Raw genomic sequence first — 21,472 nt, 5'->3', positions numbered from 1 at the left:
TGCTTCCACATTAAATGGCTTCTGACCTTTGCTCATGTTGAATGACCTTGTAGAGCAGCGTTTGAACCAGGAGTAAAATCTACATTTAAGCCCATCGGCCCACCAGCAAACCCGCCAGAACAGATAAACGTCATGTTTGAGTCAAGCGCCACTGGATCAAATTGGATAGGTGCCTCTTCCAACATTAGGTCGCCAATGCGGGTTTCGTTCCGCGCTAAAACCAGGCTAAAACTAGCGCAACCGAAAAAAAATTTGCGGCTACCTGGGGCATTTTGGCGCTGAAAACGAAATTTTATCAAAATGGCGCAATTTTCGCAGTTGTTGCATCCCTGCGACGGCATCGGAAAAGCACGCGCAGCTGCACTCGCAGTCCTTCCGATCCGTAGAACATGGGGGGTTACCAATCGTACGGACGACTTCCACGCCGTCCCTGTCAGGACCTGCTATATGTCCCGGATTTGTCCCATACAGTACAGTTATAAATTTTTATGTGATCCAACGCGCACCACACTACGGAACACGATGTTCGCATGAATCGCGCGCACGAAGCAATGTTGCGGTGGCTACGAAGGGCTTCAGCGACTTCAGCTGAACTTCCGCCTGAGGTGCGTCAACTCTTGCGAGTACATTCTCCAGCAAGAAGTGTTGCAAGGAGCACGTAGACAGCTCAAGTACCACTTCAACAAGAGGTCGCAATAAAGAAGCAATGGATTTGTACGGAAACTGATTTTGCTGGCTCCCTATGTTAGTGTTGAAATTCTGGAGCCCCCCCCCCCCCCTCCCAGTAGCCATGGGATATTCAGTCTTTTGTGTGCAGGATGTGCGCTGCTGCTTCCTACATCAAGCTACTCAAAGCGACATGTAGACACGACAGCCAGTCAATGCAGTACCAACTACAAGTTATACATAGTGCAGTCATGCTAATATTTAAAACAGGCTTATTCCCTGCTATGCACTTCAAAAACCTTGCTGCCTCTTGTAGACTGGTTATTGAAACAACCGCCTTCTGCCGAGAGTACACGGTCCTCTAGAGTTTCGCCCATCCATCAAAACACTACCACTGCAGCCAGGGTCGAACCCACACCGGGATTTCTAGAGATGTGAACAAGTATGCACGTAAATAATACAGAAGCCAGGAGTCAAACCAGATGTCACTTTTAATGCCAACTCAAGACCATCAGCTTAACACTGATTACACAGGGTCTACAGGCTAGCCTGCTCTGCCTTTTTAAGTTGCCACTGTATTGCCACTTTCGGATGCCACGCTGCCCCCACGTTCATACTCACCTCTGACGAGTGCTGAAAAATCTACCACCTAAAGAAAGATAGTTGATTGTACAGAAACAGCTTAAAGCTAGACCTAAACTTGATTACACTACTTACGCTACGAGTACTGCTTTATAATAGAAGTACTGCTTTGCAAAAGGCTGCAGAGAGAGAGCCCACCAACCACCCCAAAGCTGCATCTAGTACTAGCCACAATAGCCCACCCCGCCAGCCCAGCCCACAGTTGCGCGCAACTCTTACGGCACCTGTTTGCATCCTGCCATGTGTGGATCCAATCCTGAATTCCATCCAATCCTATTGATCCAGATTCCACACACACGTGTAAACAGGTCCTGAACCCCTGCGTGTCAGTCCTCCTCCTCGTCAGGAGTGAGACCTTTGGCAAGAAAACAGGACAGGACGGTTAGCAAAGCAGAGTGGCACGAACGGCTCCCCCCCCATCCCAACCCATATGACACAATCACACAACGCTGCACATAAGAATAGGGTACAAATTCTTTTCCTTTACTGCTTGGGCAGGGGCAACAGATGTACAGTAGGCATCACTTGCACGACACAGCAAACAGCCACAAAACGTTTCAATACGGCAGTCACTATACCCACGTGGGGGATATCTAATCTAAAGAGACGACTCTACAGACGTTTAAACACGCCACTCTTCAAATAAAGTGTTGAAAGGTGCCCGAGATAAGAATATTGTCTTAAAAGCCAGAAGAATGGAAATGAGCGACTCCCCTGAAGATAAACAAAACGGGCATTTCTCTCCCTGATGATGTCACCAGACTTGATTCAAAGTCTTTGGAGAAAGAGAGCCACAGATAAATACACAGCACTTGGACTCTCTGCATTCATCTTGAAGGGAGTCGTCACTAGTTTGCAAGTCGAGGGACTTTGCCGGGCTTTGGGCCAGTTAATTTACAGGGATAGAAAAAAATGAGCCAGTGTCGACTACCACCCTGCACTTCAATCTAGAAGTTGTGGCTTGATGTTTGCAATTTCATTCAAAAGGGCACAACAGGGTTTGTTAGATCAACACAGAAACAGTGAAAGAGAGAACAGGAGGTTAGTGAGCACTCGCACCCAGAGCACTTATGTTTTAAACGGCTACTGAGCCTTGTGGCAGAACAGAAGCGTGAAGGATGGCAGATTACAAACTGAAGCAGGCCTGGCCCAGCAAAGCCGCAAGACGCCCTCCAAAAAGAGACAGGGGGGAGCAAGTGAGAGCGCACGAGCCGGCCCGGCGGCGAGCGAGCGACAATGCGGGGCGGTTTGAGGGAGGGGCCTACCCTGAAACGAGGCTCCAAAATCCTGATGGCCAATTCCGTCTCCCATGTGCAGGATGCGTGCTGCTCCTTCCTATGCGCTACGCGGCGTGTTCTCCTCCTGCCATTGTGTGCGAGCCACTTCTCCCAGCGCCGTACTCCTCTTGCGCTCCCCGAACCAGCGCTTGCTCTACTGAACGAAATCTTTTTTCCTTTTTTTTCCTCCCCTTCCTGTTGTGTGCGCCTTGCCAAATCCTCGGTAGGGCGGCACCACACCTTTTTCACAATCCTCCCGCTAAGCTCCTCCGATCCGAATGTGCGTGTCCGCAAACATATCCGCTTTAGTGATCCTCAGCGACGTGTGCCATCCTCCCGTTTTGTGGCATCTAGACAGACAAACAGATTGAGACAAGAGATGGGCATCGCCATTCACAAGACATTTTTTTTTTTTAGCTCTGGAAACAACACACCACAAACACTTGTATCGAAATGTGCTTTTTGCTGCAGCTGGTGACAACTCAAGTGCTACCCGAATACGAATGCATGATGTGCGAACATACAAATGGGCAGGCTGATAGATGTATGCATACAATTCCTACATGTGCGCTACTCATGTGACAAGAAAAAAAAAAAGTAAAGGTGAAACACAATCTGTACATAGCTTGTTACAAAACGGTGGGCTAACGAAACAGTGATGCAAAAATGACATGCCCACACTACAAAGGCGACACACGATTTAAGCAGTACTACTTGCATCAAGCACGAATGCGGATTTACAAAGAGGAATCTATGCATATGCAATGCAGAAAAATCATTTGGATGAAGAATTGGTATGACAGGTTCTAGCTAGCTTCTGCATATCTTACTACAGCTAGAAGCCAGCTGCTAAAGTTTAGCATCAATGAATGCCTGTGAACTGTACCCTGGAGTTACATGAAAAAAAAAAAAAAAATCTAAGAACGGCCAGCTGACCTTCCCTTCCCAGGTTTTGAAAAATGATAAGATTGTAGCCAATGTCATGGCCCAAAATCAGAACAGAGCAACAGCACCTGGAACAACCACAGCATTGCAAAGAAAAAAAAAAAAAGCGAAGCTACAATGATTCACCAAAAAAACTTGGGTTGGAAAAGTTGCCTGTGGAGCGCATAGTGCTGTCCTCATATCAGACCCCAAATGTTCCCAGTTCAGTTGGAGTGTGAGCAGGAGCGAGACCGTGACGGTGTTCGTGACCCAGACCGGCGGGCTGGTGAGTACGTAGGAGAACCACGAGAGCGGCGTGGAGAGTAGCTGCGGCTTCGGCTGCGCGAGCGGCTGCTGTAGTCTTCACGCACTCTGATGTACGACACTTCACCCTGAAAAGAATTGAGAATCTTGTCAGAAAGTCACCACACACAGGCCCAAGTTACAGCACCGTACAAACTGCCTTGCAATCCACTCCTGTGCGTTAGTCTTGTACAGTACGGTGGCACTAACCACAATACAATTACGAGGCAAGCTGTAGTGGACTCCAGATTACTTTGACCAGCTGGTGTTTCTCTGATGCAAAACAATGCCTTTGCTTTGTCAAAATGTGCAAATCACAGCCAGGATCACAACTTTCAAAATATTGCAGCACAATAAACAGACAAGGACGAAATGAGACGAGGATGAGTGCTCAACTTCCAACATTTATTTGGAATTTGCGCTTATACGTACGCCGTCTGGTACATCATCCTCAGTGTATTCGTAAAAATGCCAGCTCTTAATCGGAAAGCATTATGGAGGCAACACATTATGGAGCATCACAGGCATTCCGTTTTTCTTCATTATGGAAGTGTGTTCCAGGTCAGGCGAGCAATTCCGACACTTTAGACAATGGCTAGCTAGGAATTCTTCATAATCTCTTGCTCTTTTAACCTATCATTGATGTATCATGACCTTGAACACAAGAGGTGCGAAACAGCCACCAAGATAAAGTATCTTTCAAAAACTTATTTTGGAATGACTGATTGTCTACTCAAAATAAATGCCAAAGCTATACCTTATTCTGTCATTAAACAACTACATGCCCCCTAATCAGGGATATTTGTTATGCAGGACTGGGACGCACGTCACTTATCGTGTAATCAGCAACGTATTGGGCATCCAAGGTGCACGTGCAGCATTCACAGCAGACTGCCTGTGAGGCGGTCCTTGGGTTACTGGAGGCCATTTACTCATATTGACGGTGTCCCTTCGCAAGCAGCTTCCGGTTTTTCGGACGGTGTTCGCAGACTGCCGCATCCAACAGGATATCTCCTCCGAGCATCCAATTTGTCTCGGCGAACAGTCATCCTTGCACCAGCCTTTATTACAAAGCACTAACAACTCTTTCAGTGACTGCTTGAGCCTTTTTGCTTCCAACGCCTGCAACATGCTTATGAGTACTTTCAACCACTTTTGCGATGAATCATATCTGACATACAGAGAGAACTTGCAGCCGATGAAGTCTGCCACTGTGTCCAAGTTCAGTAAGAATAGTCAACAGTTGAATGAGTGGTTTCTATCAACAAAAAAACCTTATAACAGTGCAGTTCTTCCATCTGTTGTTCACATTCTATCACACATCCTATTTAAGTGCAGTGCCAAACAATACGCAAGATATTAATACTGCACCTTAGGACAGGAGCAAAGAAAGTTTGCAATAAAGACAGCAATGCTAGTGTGCTTCTTCCACGGTGGCTAGACAACTGAAATTGCACGATAGATCAAGAACTGAGGACTTTCACATATTTTTTTTCTTTGTTCATAAAACACATTGGTTTGAAGAGATGAAAGGAGCCAATGTTTTGACACTTCGTCAAGGCAGTTGCTGCTTTGAATAAGACAAGAACCCTTGTCAAAACGTTTTCTCCCGCAACACTTCCTCTTAGAGATGGTTAATCTGTCCGAGGCTCTATCTTCCCCCGAAGTTCTGTCTTGTACACATATTGGCTCTCGTTTTTTATAATGTGCTTAGCACGAACTCGCCAGATAGCTCTATATAAAGCAGGTGCAACTATTAGACATGGCTGTGTACTAAAGCAGTTTCTACAGCAATGCAAATGCCCCACATATGCAATCTTTGCAGGCTCTTTCTTCAGATATCATTTATGCACACTCTGGTTTCGTACACACGTTCTATCTGCTCAATCTAGATGTCTGCATTCGCACGTGCTTAGAACTTGAAGATACATATATACATGGTACAGTTTACCTATTATTGATACCACTCCTGCCCGTTACCACCACAATGAGAGAATTTTGCAGTGGTGGTGCCCAAGTTGCCCACCGTCCTCACAACTACAGTCAATCGTAGAAATAATTGCTTTTGCGACAAACAGTCCCCCGAAAAAGCCCGAATTGCTATAACTGGTACACCTGTATCTTACTCGAACACAATTGCCATTTTGTACAGCTCTCCTCAATGTAACAAGTCAATCTCACCTCATGGGATCGAAAGCGCGAGTCATCCAGCTTCTTGACAGCATATTTCATGTCCTCATATCGGAGGAACTCCACAACACCTGTGCCGTCCTTGAACACATCAGCATAGCAAACATCACCAGCCTCCCTCATGTGATCCTTCAGGTCCTGCCAACTGCCACTAGGGGGCAAACCTGCAGAAATGGGCAGAAACAGGGTCCTTACACACAGGGTTCGAACAGCCCTTAACGTGGGAGATCAAAGCCAGGGGCCGCTGCCTGTTGAGTGCCACAGAATAGCACGGTTCAAACTCACTTAAGTGAAACTAAAAGGTGCACTCTACAACCTGGAATCAATGTAACAAGTGAAAAAGAATGTCACCCAAGAGAGCTGTATGCAATTCTAGCCTGCGAGTGGTCATACACATAGCGCTATTAAGCAAAACAAGTTCCTCCCCAATCTTCCAGGCAGTGCACTGAATTTGTGACACGTATGAAACAACAGTGCTAGTCCTGTTTCATGTCTCGTCCTTGTAGTTTTCACGCTGTTTTTTTTACTATGAAACAACTGTCTTTGCAAATTTCATTACATATTTTTTTGCAGTCTTGTAGGTTCACTAAGCCCTAAATTCAGATCATAAAGGGTTAAATGCATCACCTACAGTAAGCCAACTTGCCTAGATGGCACGGAATGTTGTGCAGGTGCAGTCTTCTGACAGCAACAAGTTTCCGATACCACATGTCTGAACAAGAAATACTGCCTCGTCTTTTTTATCTGACTATCATGCCAAGATGTAGTCTAAACCAAGTGTTGTCACCAGATGGGGCCACTGCAACTAAGCTATTTCTTCTTTTTTCCTTTTTTTTTCTCTTTTTCGTCTCCGGCTAGGACGCGATCATGCGTCCACCCGATCTAAAGGGTACGGCCACAGCTCATCATCATCATCATCATCGCTGAAATAGAATTGAAAGGTGTCTGAAGACTGCAGTTCGTAGCACCCAAACGTACCTGAAACAAGAACCCTGTACTGAGACCTCCGGGCCGGGGGGCCCCTGCCTCTGCCGGGTCCCATGCTGCCCCGCCCGGGTGCAGAGCCCCGGGGGAATTCCACACGCAAGCGGTAGCCATCATAGTCATAGCCGTCCCGGGCTTGCACCGCATCCTCTGCATCCCTGCAAGAGAAAAAGAAGCAAGGTGGTTGAGTGAAAGGCAACCGTAATCTGGAAGTACGCGAGACTGCTTTTAAATGTTAACGATACATTGCACTGTAACGAAGAAGCCAGATTTCAGGATAGGGAGAGAAGTGCTGAATTTGATGTGCAAAATATTACCAGATACACAATAACAAACAATCTGCCAACATAGGCAACAGCGTCCTAATAAACAACAGGACGTCACATTATCATTATCACAAGTTTATCATCGTAGTTAACTTGCTTTATGTAAGTGGTCTATTCTGTGCTGTGTCCCGAAATGTACAGTTGCAAGCTATATGAGAGGGAACACAAGAGTGTGTTTAAGGAACGATTACTCAGTGTGAAAATACGAATCTGACTTATTTGCAACAGGTACCTCTCCAGTGGAACATTTAGTGCTATGGACACTTCTGCTCAGAAACTGCGATTAGCCACTATGGCCTGTTGCAATTTCACAGATCCCTTTGACAGCAATGCACACACTTTATCAAAGTCCCAGCTAGATTGGAAACACTTGCCCTCACGGTCATAACAGAATGTCAGCCAGCATTGTGTACTGTTTAAACACCATGCAAGCCAGATGTAAACAATGATTGTTGGAAACTATGACAGAGGCCAACCAAGTGTCTCAGCAGAACCACTTGAATGTACAAAACCATGCGTTGCCAACGTCTGGGCTGCACAGATAATGCTTGTTCGTCCCTTTTACATAGATGCGGCGTGTTCCATCGACGATATTGAATACCATTTCCGATAACGAATGCAAATCAGCTGCGAGGAGATTGCTATTTCAGACAGCAGATTGTGACTCATTTGCAAAAATAACTAATTCATTCTCGGCCAAACAGATCGATCAGGAAGTGGAATGTGGAGCAGTGCTCGCGTCCCGCCCATTTAGTAACAGCGAATTACTCGCGTGACGTCATTCGCTAATCCAGTTACTGTAAGCGCACAAGTTGCCCGGAGCGACGAGCTTCTTCGTCACGCTTTCTGAGCTTTGAAACAATACGCAACCGCTGAAATTCATCCGCCCAGAATACGGGTACAGTTTAGGTTTTCACTTCTCAGAATTCCCAGCGAGCGGCTTCAAATTTTGTTTCGTCAATCCCCACCAACTCGAGGCGCTGTCATTCGCATTGCTCAACAAGGAATAGAGCCACTACGCTTTTTCTATCTGCCACGTCGTCAAACACAACCAGACATGAACGCTACAAGCAGCTGTCGAATGCAACAGCTGCAACGCAGCCATGTCGCGTCGCTATTTGGTAAAGGGCACCTACGCTCACGCCCTTTGCAGTGCAATGCCGCGATGACATCTTTCGTTAAATACAGCCAGCTACACTGTCCAGCTATATCGATATACGCAGAAAATAACTTGGCTCTTCTCTCCTGCCCCCTCTGATAGGAATCTGTGGGGGTGGCACGCAGTCGCTTTATTTGCATTGGCGGAGGTTTCCAATTTCGCTGAAAGCAGCCTCACGAATTCGCAACACGAGCTGCAAGTGTAAAGTATACTTAAAGGATCTGCAGTAAACGACGCTTCATTTTTTTTTACAATGCAAACACGTCATAACGCAGTAAACTATGGATGCCTTCGCGCGCTAAGCGGACTTTCGCCAAGCTCAACAGTTCCGAATCAACTACGCGCACGCCCCTGCAAAGATTGCGACAGCAAAGCGCGTCGCAGGAGGTACCCACGCAATGCACCATGGTAAAAAAGAAAAAAAAATCTAGGACAACAGCGCTAGACCCGGAGCACCAAAACAAAAGGGCAAGGGTGGTGCCCGGGCAGGAACAACCTTGAAACCAGCTCACTGCGCGCGAGTGCCACCCCGCAACAAAACAAAGGTGTTAATACTACCCACTGAAAAGTCTCCTGACTCAAATATGTTCGAAAACATACGCGCGCGCCTGCAAGATTACATGGGACGCTTACCTGGGGTCGTCGAATTCAACAAAAGCGAATGGCGGACCCCTGCGGTTCTTCAAGTCGATGAAAGTTATCTTGCCGAATTTGTAAAACAAATCCTCAATATCCTTGCTCCTGATGTCCGGGGGCAAGTTGCCCACATAGATCCTGCATTCGTTTCCTCGGAAAGACATGATGTCGACGGATTACGAGCGATGGAACACAAAGTGCACAAAGCACACGAAAACGTTCTTCGTGAAGCAATCACAAGATTGTCGCCTCCCTCTCGCTTTTTCTCGCGATAAACGAGAACGCGCGAGTTTTGTCAACAAAAATTTTCTTTAAAATAACAACAAAAGTACACAGTCAACTCTTTTTGCTATGACAAATTAAGTATACAAGGTAGAAAATAGTCAAGCTTTTAACTGGCAACAAATTATTCTTGAATGTCGGATTCAAAACCAATATTAATGACGTCACTAGACTTTTTGCGTGCCGCAGTTTGCTTCAGCCAATGGGAGCATTTGTTGTCGTTCAGTGGAGATCTTCGGTCAGCGCCTCGGGCGAGTTAGCTTTCTTCTCGTCTTCACCTGCATTTTTCGTTCTCTAGTGCGGCGGCCTGTTTCTACCCGCGCAATAATAAAAACGCTAGAAACCCGGAGCGATCTCGTTGTAATGTACCTGCAGGACCTGGCAGATTTCGCATCCATGCATAAAGAAAGCGGCAACGACGTCGATTACAACGATGACAACAGCATCGACTGCGACGACTTACTCGATCACGACGATAGGGATTCGGACGAAGGTGGGTAAACAAAATGACCGCCGTCATGTGCGTCCATTCTTCCTTCTCTTTTTTACTCATCGGAGCCCGTCCGGCACCGCGACATTACAGCCGCACAGGTGCAGGCTTGACCGAGCAGCGACGCGTTCTGACTTCGAAAAAAAAAAAAGCGCAGTCCAAACGTGGCCGCGGGAGCCATGTTCCGAAATCTTAAAATTGTTGCAAATGTCTGTTGTCTAACTACAGCTGTTGGTAGAAGGCGTGGCGGCGGGCAGTTTCGTGTGCAGCGTTGTGTTTACAATCGTCGACCAGTCTGTTGAGGATTTGTCGAACCCTTTGGTGTAAAACATTTGACTGCCGGCGGAATCTAGCCCGACAACGCAGTGGACTTGTCGTCACTCACTCCAGAACTTCAAAAACGCCTGAGCATGCTATTGTGCAGTACGTTCGTGTCGTGTCTGATCCGCAGTGCGCTTCATGGAATCACTCCATGTAATTGTTGTTTGTTTCTGTTTTTCTTCCGCAGACACTGAAGATGCAAGCGAGACGGACATGGTCAAGCAGCGCGAAGAGGAATGCACCGAAATCAAAGAACAGTAAGTCCGCGTGTACGCCTTGAAGCGAACGTTAGCGCTGCACCGTCTCCCGTGTTAGTTGCGTCCGTTTTTTATTCTTCGGCGCATTCACGTGAGACGGCGTGAGCAGCTGGTAGATACTGTGGAGCTTCTTTACAGCTGCGCAAATGCCGAGCGTGGGTGATGACGTCATAGCGTCTACTTCGTCGGCGGCTTTACGCCGCGCGGGGCGCTGTCGTAGCTGCCGCTGTCCGTAACGTCAGCCGCTGTTTCGCGCACGAAAGAACCGCTTGCGTGGACGAAAATGAATGTTACATGTCAGTTTCATTTTTGAAAAAAATAATTTACTTGTAGTACATCGCAGGTGCACCACACGATTTTTTCGTAGTATCTGCTTCTTTTGAAGAAGTGAAGCAAGCAAGTGTTGCACTTTTATGTAAATTATTGTTTGTTTTCTAAAGAGAAATTTTCTTTTGATCCTGCAAAGGTCACAAGCCGTATTACTCAGCATTATTCCCAGAAAGGATACCTGTCCCCTGTTGATCTGTCTTTTAAACAATTTTTCCTTCTCCTTGGATGCTTTACAGGTGCATGTGTGTTTACAGAGCACACCTTTTGCTGTTTTTGTTTCTGATTATTTGTACAGTGATTTCACAAATGACCGTGTTGATGTATCGTGTATCAGTTTATTATCTTTCACCTCAGAACTTGCTTTGTTCTTATTGTGTGCTAAACTTTGTGCATATCTACTCTTGTTTTTATTGCTGTGCTGTTTCTTAAAATCATTCTGTAGAATTGTGAAAAAGAACATTAATGAATTCATAAATCCCCACTTATACTCGGCATCCTCTTTTGTAGTTCTTGATTCTCTCACACGAAATGAGGACATTTGGCTAATGAGAACGTTGGGAAATGCTTTAGAGATGTCTTAATTTACTGTTAACCTTGGTCTCACTGAACCCTGTGTCGATAACGCTGACATGAAATCATGATACAGAACAAGATTTGCTGGTGTTGCGTAGCGATAAGGTTTGGCACGTGTGATGATGTTTATAGAAAGCAGATATTTGCGGAAGAGTTGCAATCGAACGCTGCAGCATTTTCACATACAGGGTGAGCCAGTATATTACAATGCACTCGCATCCTAGGTACTGTAACCTAAACCACTTTGTAATCGTCAGTTATGTAGGGCACTTTGACATTCATTCATATAATTTGTAATCGTCAGTTATGTAGGGCGCTTTGACATTCATTCATTAATTTCTTTAGAGGGTGAGCTTGCAAGAATTGAAAATTTGAGTGAGTTTCTAAGTTCTCATAATTGTCTGATACCGCTAGAAAACGACAACACATGCAACTATGGCACGACAAGGTGTGTTATCAAATTAAATTTTATTTCCCAGATAGATGAGGCTGAACGGTCATCCTAGGCTAGAAGCTACAACTGTAGCTCGAAAGCGGCAGAAAGACCTCGGGTTGCAAACGAAAGGTCTTGTTTTCTTTGTTTGACACAGCCTAATGAAACCAACAGACAACGAAGTCGAGGAAAGTGTAGGGGACGTTAGTTGTAGTCCTTAACTGTAGGGTAGTAATTATGATATAAATATAAAGAAACTAAAGTAGACGAAAAGGCAACTTGCCGCCAGTTGCAAAGGTATATGTAGCATCTATCTCTTACTATCGTGCCTTATTTCAGACAGCATTTCTGGACATTGAAGAGAAGGAGCTATGCTAATTGCTATTGGCTTATGGCTAATGTAAAACAGTGCACTGAAGACAGAGACAATTCAAGATGTAGTGCTTGTTTGTCTACATCTGGCTTCATCTTCGTTTTCAGTGCACTGTTTCTTATTAGTCATTTCTAAGCACTTGCATCTTGCAATGCACTGAGGAATAGCACTCATCCTACCATTCTTACTCGCATGTCATCTGCCTGCGGTATTGTACAGTTGTGGGTTTACATGACTTTTGATCTTCGTTTAAAGCATACAAATTTTTCGAGTCACGAGTGACACGTCACTACTCTTTTTGATGCAACAACTAGCTTGAACACAGGACAGTCGTTTGATGTGGGATGACATGATTTCACTTTCAGAATGTACAGGGACAAGCTCGCCACACTGAAGAAACAGTTAACACAGCTCAAGGAGGAAACCCACCCTGAGTACCTCAAGCGGTTGCGGAAGATCGAACAACTCTACCAAGAGCGGCTTTTCATGAACGAGGTGTTCCAGTCTCACGAGGTGTGTCAGTGTCTCCCGCCACTTTGCCTTGTTTCAAGCAGCAGCATTTTCTGAGCACTTGGACATTTTCTGATGTGCCGAGTATTTGTTAAGGTTACACTGAAAGGGATGCACCAGACAATGCCCAATCACAGTTTAATAAATTCTACAATGGATGTCTTCTTACTTCTGCTCGTAACAGGACATTCCAGCTGTTTCAAAAAGTAGCGAGGAAAACGGACACGGCAACCTGTTTTTCAGTGTTATACAATCAGGCCTTTCTTATAACGGAGTCGTACCATACGTAATTATACATCCATTAAATGTTATACTAGCCTAAGCATATATCCGTTGTGCACTGATATTGGGGGGAAATATTTTAGGTTTACTTTGTTATATCCAGCGATTTGTTATATCGAGTATCGTCTCTATGTACCAGAATTTAGCGTGATCCAACGCAAACAAGAGCACACTTGTACCAGCCTGTCTTGAAAATAATGCATAAAACAATTTAGTGTCTCATCATTTTTAGACGTTCTGTCTTTCTCTCGCTCTTCAATGGCCCCTCATGTTTTCCTCCATTCTAGGTTGAGCGTGTGGAGCGAGAATACACCCATGAGAAAAAAGCAGCCGTTCGGGAATTCGAAGAGAAGAAGATAGACCTGCGTGAATCGCTCATAATGGAACTGGAAGAGAAACGGCGCATGGTAGAATCGGAGAGGAGCACCATCGAGCTCACTGGAGGTAGGCCTGCATCTTGCACCGTGTGTCATTGTTATGTAGACAATGACAGTGGCATGTATACCGTGTCATTGTCATGTTGCCCGAGAGGAATGCAGCTACCTTGGCATGACTCAAAAAGCTGTCACGATGCACTTTAGCACTTTAATTGGACCCTGCAACACTGAATACAGTTGGAGAACGCTGCCAACCTTCACAGCTACTGTGAACATTTGAGCCAAATATTATTGCGATAGCGAGTGTAGTAACAGTCTAAGTGAAAATATGTTGACATGGCGTTCCATACAGGAGCAGAGTGTGATAAGATCCTACCCCCTCAAAGGAGGGATACGGTGAACGCGACATAAGAGGGAGGGGGGGGGGGATAGTTGGAGGTGAAATTTGCATCTCCTCCTCTAGTCAGCCCACTATTGGGTGACATGTGCGAGTAAGTCTTGCAGCTAAGCTGTGGTGTTTCCGAAGGTCATGTGAGCCGAGATTGCTTGTCATTTCGTGGGGTGGTCTCCAACGACGTCCCCGATCTCCGCACACCTAATGTTGTATAGCTGAAGCTCGTGTTGTCTCAAAAATGTTAAAAGTATTAATCACTTCTGTTAGCGCTATCCCTCACGCCAGTGCTGTCAGAGTCTGTGTTTGTGGTCATTGAGTGCAATGTGTTAGCGCTCGCTGGTGTGCGCAGACAACACGCTTTCGAATTAGTACGGGACTGTTTACGGTGATGTACGGGGCTGAATAAAACTACAAACCTTTTTATAGCTGTTAGGTGTTAGACGACAGAGTCCAGTAGTAAGGTCATTCAATGATAAGTTATAAAGGTGTTGCAGGGCTCCTTTAAAGGGATACTGAACAAAATTTTCGCCGCCGAGATAAATGGCCCAATTGAAAGATTGGGTGCTGAAATTTGTTGAAACAACCTTTATTTCAGCCAGAGACTAGCAGAAAATAATGAATTTAATGCATTTTTCACAAATTGGCGCGTCTAGCGGCCGCGCCACGAACTAGAGAGGAAGTGACGCGAAACTCGGCAGATACTGACTCGCCAACCGTGCGCGCTGCAAAATCGCTTACCAATCGACATGTGTAGCCGCCACCCGCTGCCGCGCGTCTCTCTCAAAACATGTTCTCACGGTTGGGAAGGTGTTCTTGAGAGGAGAGGTGGAGAAAAGGAAGGTGGCAGGGCAGGAGAAAGCGTGCCGGTTGCCCCCCTCTTGGTGGAGCATTCGACGTCACGGCTGTCGACAAGCGCACTGGCGTGCAGCCGCCGCGCTCTCACAATCCACTAAAAATACGGCCAACTGCTCGAAATTACGTGAAATAAACGCTGTTTATAGGAACAGTCGTGTCGTCCGAGTCGAATGCAAGTGTTTTCGTAGCTTTTTCAAATTTTTGTTCAGTATCCCTTTAAAAGGCAGCTCCACTGCCGCTGGCATGTAGGCCGATGCAATTATCATGCGGGCCAGTAACTTGGTCTGTGTGCACGCCATAGTTCACTGCAGCAGCATGATTTTCTTGTGCACATTTGAGTGAAATGTGGTTTTTAACAAGAGATCCTCATTATTGCATGCAGGAATAACAGATACTATACTGCTCTACTGCATCGTAGGCATGCATTTAGCACATGTCATGATAATGTACAGACTCTGAGAGCTGCAAAAAACTGGAAACAGTTATTACTGCTTTACAGTAAAATACCTACATTATCTCAAATTTATTGGAATTGCAGGTTAATTTCTTCTATCTGAAGTTAAATAACATACAGTCTAAACCAAAAGTATATGTTATTACGCACAAATAGAAATTCACACCATTACGCCAGATATAAGGCCACAACTGGGGCTTGAACGGTATAGGTATGAATTGCTCGCTGTGGCAGGTTGGGCTGGCAACATGTATATATGAAAGCTCAAATGTGAGACATGGTGACTGTGAATGCCCTGTGAATTTCTGGTCAGACATTTCTCACTGAAATATCCAACTGAAATGGGCATCCTCAAGATAAGAACTACATTGAAAACAAAATTGTACAATTTCAGCCTAGTGATATTTTCAGTAATTGTAAATATCCTTATGTATGTGGCCAGTTACAAATGTTGGTGAACCATATGTTAGAAGCCACTGTGCTAAAAGAATGTGCTATAGTATTTTGGTTGACCATTACTTTTATAAAAGTGAAAGAGAATTCTCACGACCACCACAGAGCTTTCATCCGTCAGCACAGCCTGTCACTTCACTTATACGAGCGATAAATGTGGGCTCGTCTGACCGAAAAGAAATGGCGTTTCATGCTGTTAGTCTTTGCTAAAGGGAGGCTGGATACTATGCTAATGAACATTAGCATGAGTGCTGCGATCATTGTTATAATTTATAAACGTGCTGGAGTATGTTGGCCCTCCGAGTTGTATTTTGTCAGGACAAGTTAGCATTGGATGTGACGGTTACAGCTTGGTATCAATTCACTGTGATCATATTTTGTCTTTTCCGATGTTTTGTGGGGAAACTCCTAATAAAAAAGGAGGAGGGCTGCCTTTTGTTCTAATGATTACAGTGTTATCCTTGGGTTGATATGTGAAGCAGTAGCATTTGATCGCCTAAAACCTGGGGCAGAATCTTGTGCACGTTCGGTTTTTGTTCACTTTACGAATGTTTACTTTTGACTCTCACAATCAGCCAGGAGATGGTAATTCGATGACGACTGCTGGTTTCTGGCCAAACGTGTGATCCGAATTGAGCTTTCGAAAGTTGAACGACGACCGAATGCGTACAAGACCCTGCCCTTGTCTGACAGACGCACAGTACAAAAGGGCTTAGGCATACATAAATGATTGCAAAAGCTTAGCTCTCTGCTCTCACCTCTATGCAAGACTGTCTATGCATGACGTTTTAACTGGTCAAAATTGTAGTGAAAATGAATTGTTTTGCCAGTGCTGATGGTGTGCTTTCTGCTTGTTGAGCTTGTTAGTTTGTGCTTGTTTGAGAACTACACCATGCTAATGTTACCATTCTGTGCAAGAGCATGTGATATTGGCTTTGTAGTGCATGAATTTTGCTTTGAATTCTTCTGCATTTTGAGTTTTGCTTTTCTTTTTGTTCTGTTTGCCTGCTTGCTTGCCATTTCTTTGCCAGCTGCACTGAAGTTGTCTCATTTAAGGTTCCAGCTTGCCGTGGTGCGCAGATTCCATGGAGGTGAAATCTGTGACAACAAGAAAACTACGCAGAAGACCTAACGATCCACTTCCAATGCCTGAAAAGAGGCGAAAGACTTCGCCTAATATCCTTTACAATGCTTGCATTAGACGTCTTTTTGTTAGTTTTTTTCGAGTTGACAATCATTCACGCCACTACACCACACTTGACTGCACAAGCTGTACGAGGAAGCCTGTCTGAGGCTTACAGTGACTATGACATTGTCTGGTATATGATGCAAGTGTCGTTTGCTACAGCCATTTCGTTTAAACTGAAGGTTATAGAGGTAGGAACAGCAGAGGAGTAACTGCTAGAAATATTGTACTGTAGATTTTTTTTTAAGCTACTTGCTTCTTCAAGTGGATGACAGCTTTCTCTTCCATGGATGATTGTCATAAGGTGTTTGTTTTATCAATAAGTGCTGGCCAGACACATCCTTAGTTGATCACTGTGGGCTAGTTTGAGTGCACTTATGACATGTTATTGTTCCTTAATGCTAGCACCTCAGCTAAACTTCCTCCTGGACGATGGTGAAATAATTGACGACCTAAAGATGCTAAACAAGGTATGCAAAATAGTTTTTTTTTTCATGCAGCTCGCATGCTTTCTTTTCCTTGCCTTGCAAAATGTTTAATACTGTGGCGATGGCACCATTGTTGCCTTCAAGTTCATGCTTAGTAGTCCATCACATGTAGCTCTGCACAATGCACAGTCTTAAGAGTGTGTTTTGCTTTTTTTTTACAAGCTTCTTTCGTACAAGTTAGCTTTAACTTCTCAAATATGCAGTCATGTTTTGAAGACTTCTTTATTGTAACAGATCTTGTCAAGAATTTGTTTTTTTCCTACGTATACCAACACCCATGTTTTGAAACAATCTTCAACTTGAAGCTCTTCTTTACCCTACCAAGTTAAGTGCTGCACTGCCCCTCGACAAAAGATGACGCTCTGGGATGCCAGTGACGTGTAGTGGCCACTTCTATCGAGGAGTGGTACCACCGTTGACTTTCTCATGTTGAGGCAGGGTGTTGAGTGGCGCAATGTTCACTAATACGGGGTTGAGCCGATGGCATTTCAATGCAGTAAAGCTTGGGAAAGCTCCTGGGCTGGCTTTCCTGAGCAGTTGTCTTGGGTGATACGATCACTTTCATAGGGTCTTGCGTGGCTTGGCACCGAATATGTTGGCTTATTTTTAACAGTATTTTTCGCATTATGCCAAGCTTGCCACCTTCGCACACTTGCAGGAATACTTTTGGCTGTATAGTACTCCGGGACACCCAATGCCGAGTTGTGTGAAACGTCAGGGAAGTGATGCTAGAACAAAGTCGTGATTGTACGAATGCCTGAATGCTTAGTTCTTCTTTGTGAGCTTTGTTTCTGGGGTAGCGTTCTAAAGGCTTTGTAAGTTTTCCTTTTTCTTGGCGGGGGTGGGTTGTGGGGGGGGGGTTGTCTAGCAATCTACAAAGTTCATAAGAATTTAAAGAATCAGGATTTGCCCTTCACAAATTGTTTATTTTGATTCTTTCAGGGAAAAGCTCCATCTCTTAGCAAGAGACTGGACTGTGAGTTGTGAAATCAAGCAGCTTCTAAGCTGCGCTGTCCTTCTAGAATAGCGCATCTAATCTTGCTTTTCTTTCTGCCTGTTTGTGCAGTCGAAGAATACGGAAACATGGACCACGGCTCTCACGCAATTGAAGCCCGAATAGAGGATGGCAAACTGTTTTACGAGCGCAAATGGTGAGACCTCGAAGCGCGATTCAGCGACGTGAAGCTACAGTGCAGCATTTGTTTATTTGTTTGTTTCAGCTATCAAAGGGGCCAATCCGTCTGCGTGGATTCGAAAGACATGGGCCGTTTCTTCGGCGTCATCTCAGGGGTGGGCACGTCAGAAGTAAGAAGTGAAACATGCTTGCTTTTCGGCCATTTCTTTCCCTTTGCCTTGCTTCATACGATGTGCTATAGTCTGGCCTCACTTATTTTTTGACTAATTGCCCAAGACACTGCACACGCTACCACTCGTTCACTGAAAGTAATGCATCAAGTAGTCATGGGACATTTGGGACTTCAAATAGCATGGATTGTGCTTTCTTTTTCTTAGTTAGCAGCTTTGTATGGTGAAATTGGAGTACTTAATGCGTTGGTTTATATCTTGGAGGATGTTATTTTACACGTGTTACGCTATATGTTGACATATAGCTGGCACTTCTAGGGTGGACTTAACTTCATTATGATGAGGTTTGACCACATTATTGTGAAGCAGTAGAGAGTTCGAGCGGTATAAAAATAGAAAGATATTCCAGCATAGTGTTCATGAAGTGCTTCTTTTGATATTAATATCTGCCCTAGGTGCGCGAGAAAAAATGAAATTGCTTTACCGCATGTGATCAGCTTACGTGCAGTAAAATTGTGTGTTTCTATGATGTGGAGGCTGCGCCACTTAGCTTGCTTCACGACAGACTCTTTTTATTGTGGCATGTATACGTTACACATTATAAATATCTTTTTTTTTTCTGTGTTTTGCTTGAAACTTTGCTGTAAATAACTAAACATTGAACACGCGCTTGAACTGGTACAGCACATCACGGGAAAAGAAGAAACGGCCAAGCTGGCCAGACGAAAGGACAGTGTGCTGACTTCCAACTGATTCTTTTTTTTTTTTCTACTGCACAGTTCTGGGTGAAGAAAACAAGCGACAGCGGCAAGGTCAAGATTCATTTGTCTCAGCTTCTGAAAGGAAAAGTCATCTTGCGAAGGAAGTCTGCGTGCTGACATCACGTGTAGGTGCAGACAGAACTTCATGTACATAGCACATACGTTTACCTACTGCGAAAAATAAAACACCACTGTACATTACCATTTTATGAAAACACAGCGTGACCGTGTCAGTCTTCTATCCAGAGAGCAAAACTGATCCCAACATTGGTCATTGTGAGTGCTATGATTTATTACAGCGTACATTCTACACAACGGACAAGCGTCCATTGCGTCAATGAAAAAAAGCGTCCGCTGTAATGCATAATGTATCCGCACCGACTAGCCCGGTCGCATAACATGCTACAGGACATAGTACTAACTGGTCATACATACTCCTATGTGTCTCTTTGAAACAGTTGCTTTCTGGTTGCACACACGAGTGTAGGTTGGAAGAGCCCACGGCACTTTTTGTCAACGTTTTGTTACAGTGGTACATATCATAGATACCTTCAGAGGCGTAGGTTTCCCACCAATTTCCCAGGGAAGCGGATAGTGGGGAGTTTATGGGAGTCATAGTAGCTGTCCCATGTATTGAGGCAGGCACAAAAGGTAAACCATTTTTGTGATAAAAATTTGAAAGTTGAGGCAAGGTTCATTGCAGTCTAGAAAAAGTTGGAGGATGCTTGGGCTTTGCCTCAAGAGTAGAGCACGATAGCGTAATTGGGCCCCATTCGGATTGCTTTCTCAATCGGTAGCCTTGCTTCGCTTATCGGTGGACACCTCAACCATGCCGCAAGGAAAGGAACGTCTGTGCGCATGTAAACTGCCCGTTTCAAGCTATCTTAGAATGCCTACTGCAAGTACAGTTGCAAAGTGCCCAAGGCAACACGCGAACCTACGCAGCTGCTCACTTTGTTTATGCTTTTGCTGCTGATAATGATTAAATATGTCCGAGCACTTTGTGATAGGTGGGTCTTTAAAACCTTCAATCTTTACACAATTCACATGTGTTTAAACCTGGCGCCTTTCTGCGCTTCTGCCACGCAACATTACGTGCATTAGGGAGACTCCTGGCATTACATGACATTCGTACAGGGTTTTTTTCAGAAGTGCAAGCAGTGGCGTGGCTCTGTGATAGAACACGTGCTTGCCACGCAAAGAGCCTGGGTTCGATTTCCACTCGAACCAAAGTTTTTTTATTATTAATTTATGTGCATCTATCTCGAATTCTCGCTCACAGACAACGGAGATTTTTCGCTGCCAACCAACGACGCCGACACCGGAATTTCTGTTTAACGAGCTCTTTAACGCTATCATGTTAACATGTTCACATCAGTAACTGGAGATGTCTAGCAGGTTTTCATGTGGAAAGGAGGAGGGTTGGGGGGCAGGCAGACAAGTCACCCCACCTTCCCCCACACATGATGCCTCTTCCACTTGGCCTTAGTGTTACATGATGTCAGCAACACTGGCGTAGCCAGTGGGAGCGTTATATACATCAAGTATTATTGAACTCTCCGGAAAAAAATTTCTGCCTACGCCCCTCCTCAGCAAAGTAAGCTCTGTCCGTGTGTCATTACTAGAGGCCGGATTTTTAGGCATTAAAAAAGATCGTTTTAGGCGCCAGAAATAGGCAGGCAAAATGTTTTAGGCTTCCAAAATAGTTAATATAGGCACAATAAATTTTCACATAAATGTAAATAATTTTAAACGAAGACGTGCGCGACCTTTATCTGCGACAGAAAAACAAATGTGATTGCTTAAAATGGCATAAAGGCGCCAACGGTTGAACACAGTCGTACAGTGCTTTGTCCCGCACGGTTCGCAGATCATGGTCTCTTCCGTGTTCTGCACGGTGAGTCAAGTGCCCACTGTCGAATCAACACACTCCGGAGTGTCTTTTCAGCATGACTGAGAAGGGCAGAGTGGGAGCAGATAGCCAGATGACTAAAAGACAAGAAGGGAGCGATTCCTCCTATCGTCCGGGTCGAATCGCGTATAGCCAATTTCTCCCCTGGCAGTGAACCATTGGCATAGCCAGGGAAGGAAGGGGGGCTTCGCGGGGTTCAATAACCCCCCCCCCCCCGAAACTCTTCAGTTTTGCATGTGTGTATATACACTCACACATATGCATGCACAAACATACATAAAGTATGGTTAAGCCTCCCCCCCCCCTTTCCGAAAAAAATTTCGGTCTCG

At 44.9% G+C, this 21,472-nt stretch overlaps 2 protein-coding genes across 4 annotated transcripts; one reads left to right on the top strand and one right to left on the bottom strand.

Moving 5' to 3' along the window:
- Positions 1-1,139: 1,139 nt before the first annotated feature.
- LOC119389670 (serine/arginine-rich splicing factor 1B) lies at positions 1,140-9,386 on the bottom strand. Of its 2 annotated transcripts, XR_005183143.2 has the most exons (5): positions 9,105-9,386; positions 6,981-7,144; positions 5,994-6,166; positions 2,574-3,901; positions 1,140-1,663 (listed from the first exon to the last, which is right to left on the bottom strand). XR_005183143.2 is itself a non-coding variant. In XM_037657030.2 (4 exons), exons 1-4 carry the CDS (start codon positions 9,269-9,271, stop codon positions 3,734-3,736), a joined length of 672 nt encoding a protein of 223 aa, XP_037512958.1. In that variant the 5' UTR covers positions 9,272-9,386; the 3' UTR covers positions 1,140-3,733. The 2 variants fall into 2 exon arrangements, 1 of the variants encoding a protein (XP_037512958.1); XM_037657030.2 differs by having other exon boundaries at positions 1,140-3,901.
- Positions 9,387-9,600: 214 nt separating this feature from the next.
- On the top strand, positions 9,601-19,446 carry LOC119389669 (sin3 histone deacetylase corepressor complex component SDS3). 2 transcript variants are annotated; one of them, XM_037657029.2, is made up of 10 exons: positions 9,601-9,882; positions 10,388-10,457; positions 12,532-12,679; positions 13,246-13,402; positions 16,572-16,667; positions 17,086-17,147; positions 18,108-18,141; positions 18,232-18,316; positions 18,386-18,470; positions 19,250-19,446. In XM_037657029.2, exons 1-10 carry the CDS (start codon positions 9,753-9,755, stop codon positions 19,346-19,348), a joined length of 966 nt encoding a protein of 321 aa, XP_037512957.1. In that variant the 5' UTR covers positions 9,601-9,752; the 3' UTR covers positions 19,349-19,446. The 2 variants fall into 2 exon arrangements, with proteins under 2 accessions (XP_037512957.1, XP_037512956.1); XM_037657028.2 differs by having other exon boundaries at positions 16,548-16,667.
- The last annotated feature ends 2,026 nt before the right edge of the window (positions 19,447-21,472 follow it).

This window comes from Rhipicephalus sanguineus, chromosome 4 (genome assembly GCF_013339695.2).
Source record: "Rhipicephalus sanguineus isolate Rsan-2018 chromosome 4, BIME_Rsan_1.4, whole genome shotgun sequence".
In the NCBI taxonomy this organism is placed as follows: Eukaryota; Metazoa; Arthropoda; class Arachnida; order Ixodida; family Ixodidae; genus Rhipicephalus; species Rhipicephalus sanguineus.
The sequence above is the reverse complement of the archived record's forward strand: the minus strand, read 5'-3'. Positions and strand labels throughout refer to the sequence as shown.

What these genes read in the sequence shown, in the direction of transcription:
- LOC119389670 (XM_037657030.2), bottom strand. Translation starts at nt 9,271, where the DNA reads ATGTCTTTCCGAGGAAACGAATGCAGGATCTATGTGGGCAACTTGCCC. An exon ending in GTTGAATTCGACGACCCCAG is followed by an intron (nt 7,145 to 9,104) that starts GTAAGCGTCCCA and finishes TTTCTCTTGCAG; the next exon opens with GGATGCAGAGGATGCGGTGC. An exon ending in CGCGCTTTCGATCCCATGAG is followed by an intron (nt 3,902 to 5,993) that starts GTGAGATTGACT and finishes AATTCTTTTCAG; the next exon opens with GGTGAAGTGTCGTACATCAG.
- LOC119389669 (XM_037657028.2), top strand. Translation starts at nt 9,753, where the DNA reads ATGTACCTGCAGGACCTGGCAGATTTCGCATCCATGCATAAAGAAAGC. An exon ending in ACCTAAAGATGCTAAACAAG is followed by an intron (nt 17,148 to 18,107) that starts GTATGCAAAATA and finishes TGATTCTTTCAG; the next exon opens with GGAAAAGCTCCATCTCTTAG. An exon ending in CAGGGGTGGGCACGTCAGAA is followed by an intron (nt 18,471 to 19,249) that starts GTAAGAAGTGAA and finishes TCTACTGCACAG; the next exon opens with TTCTGGGTGAAGAAAACAAG.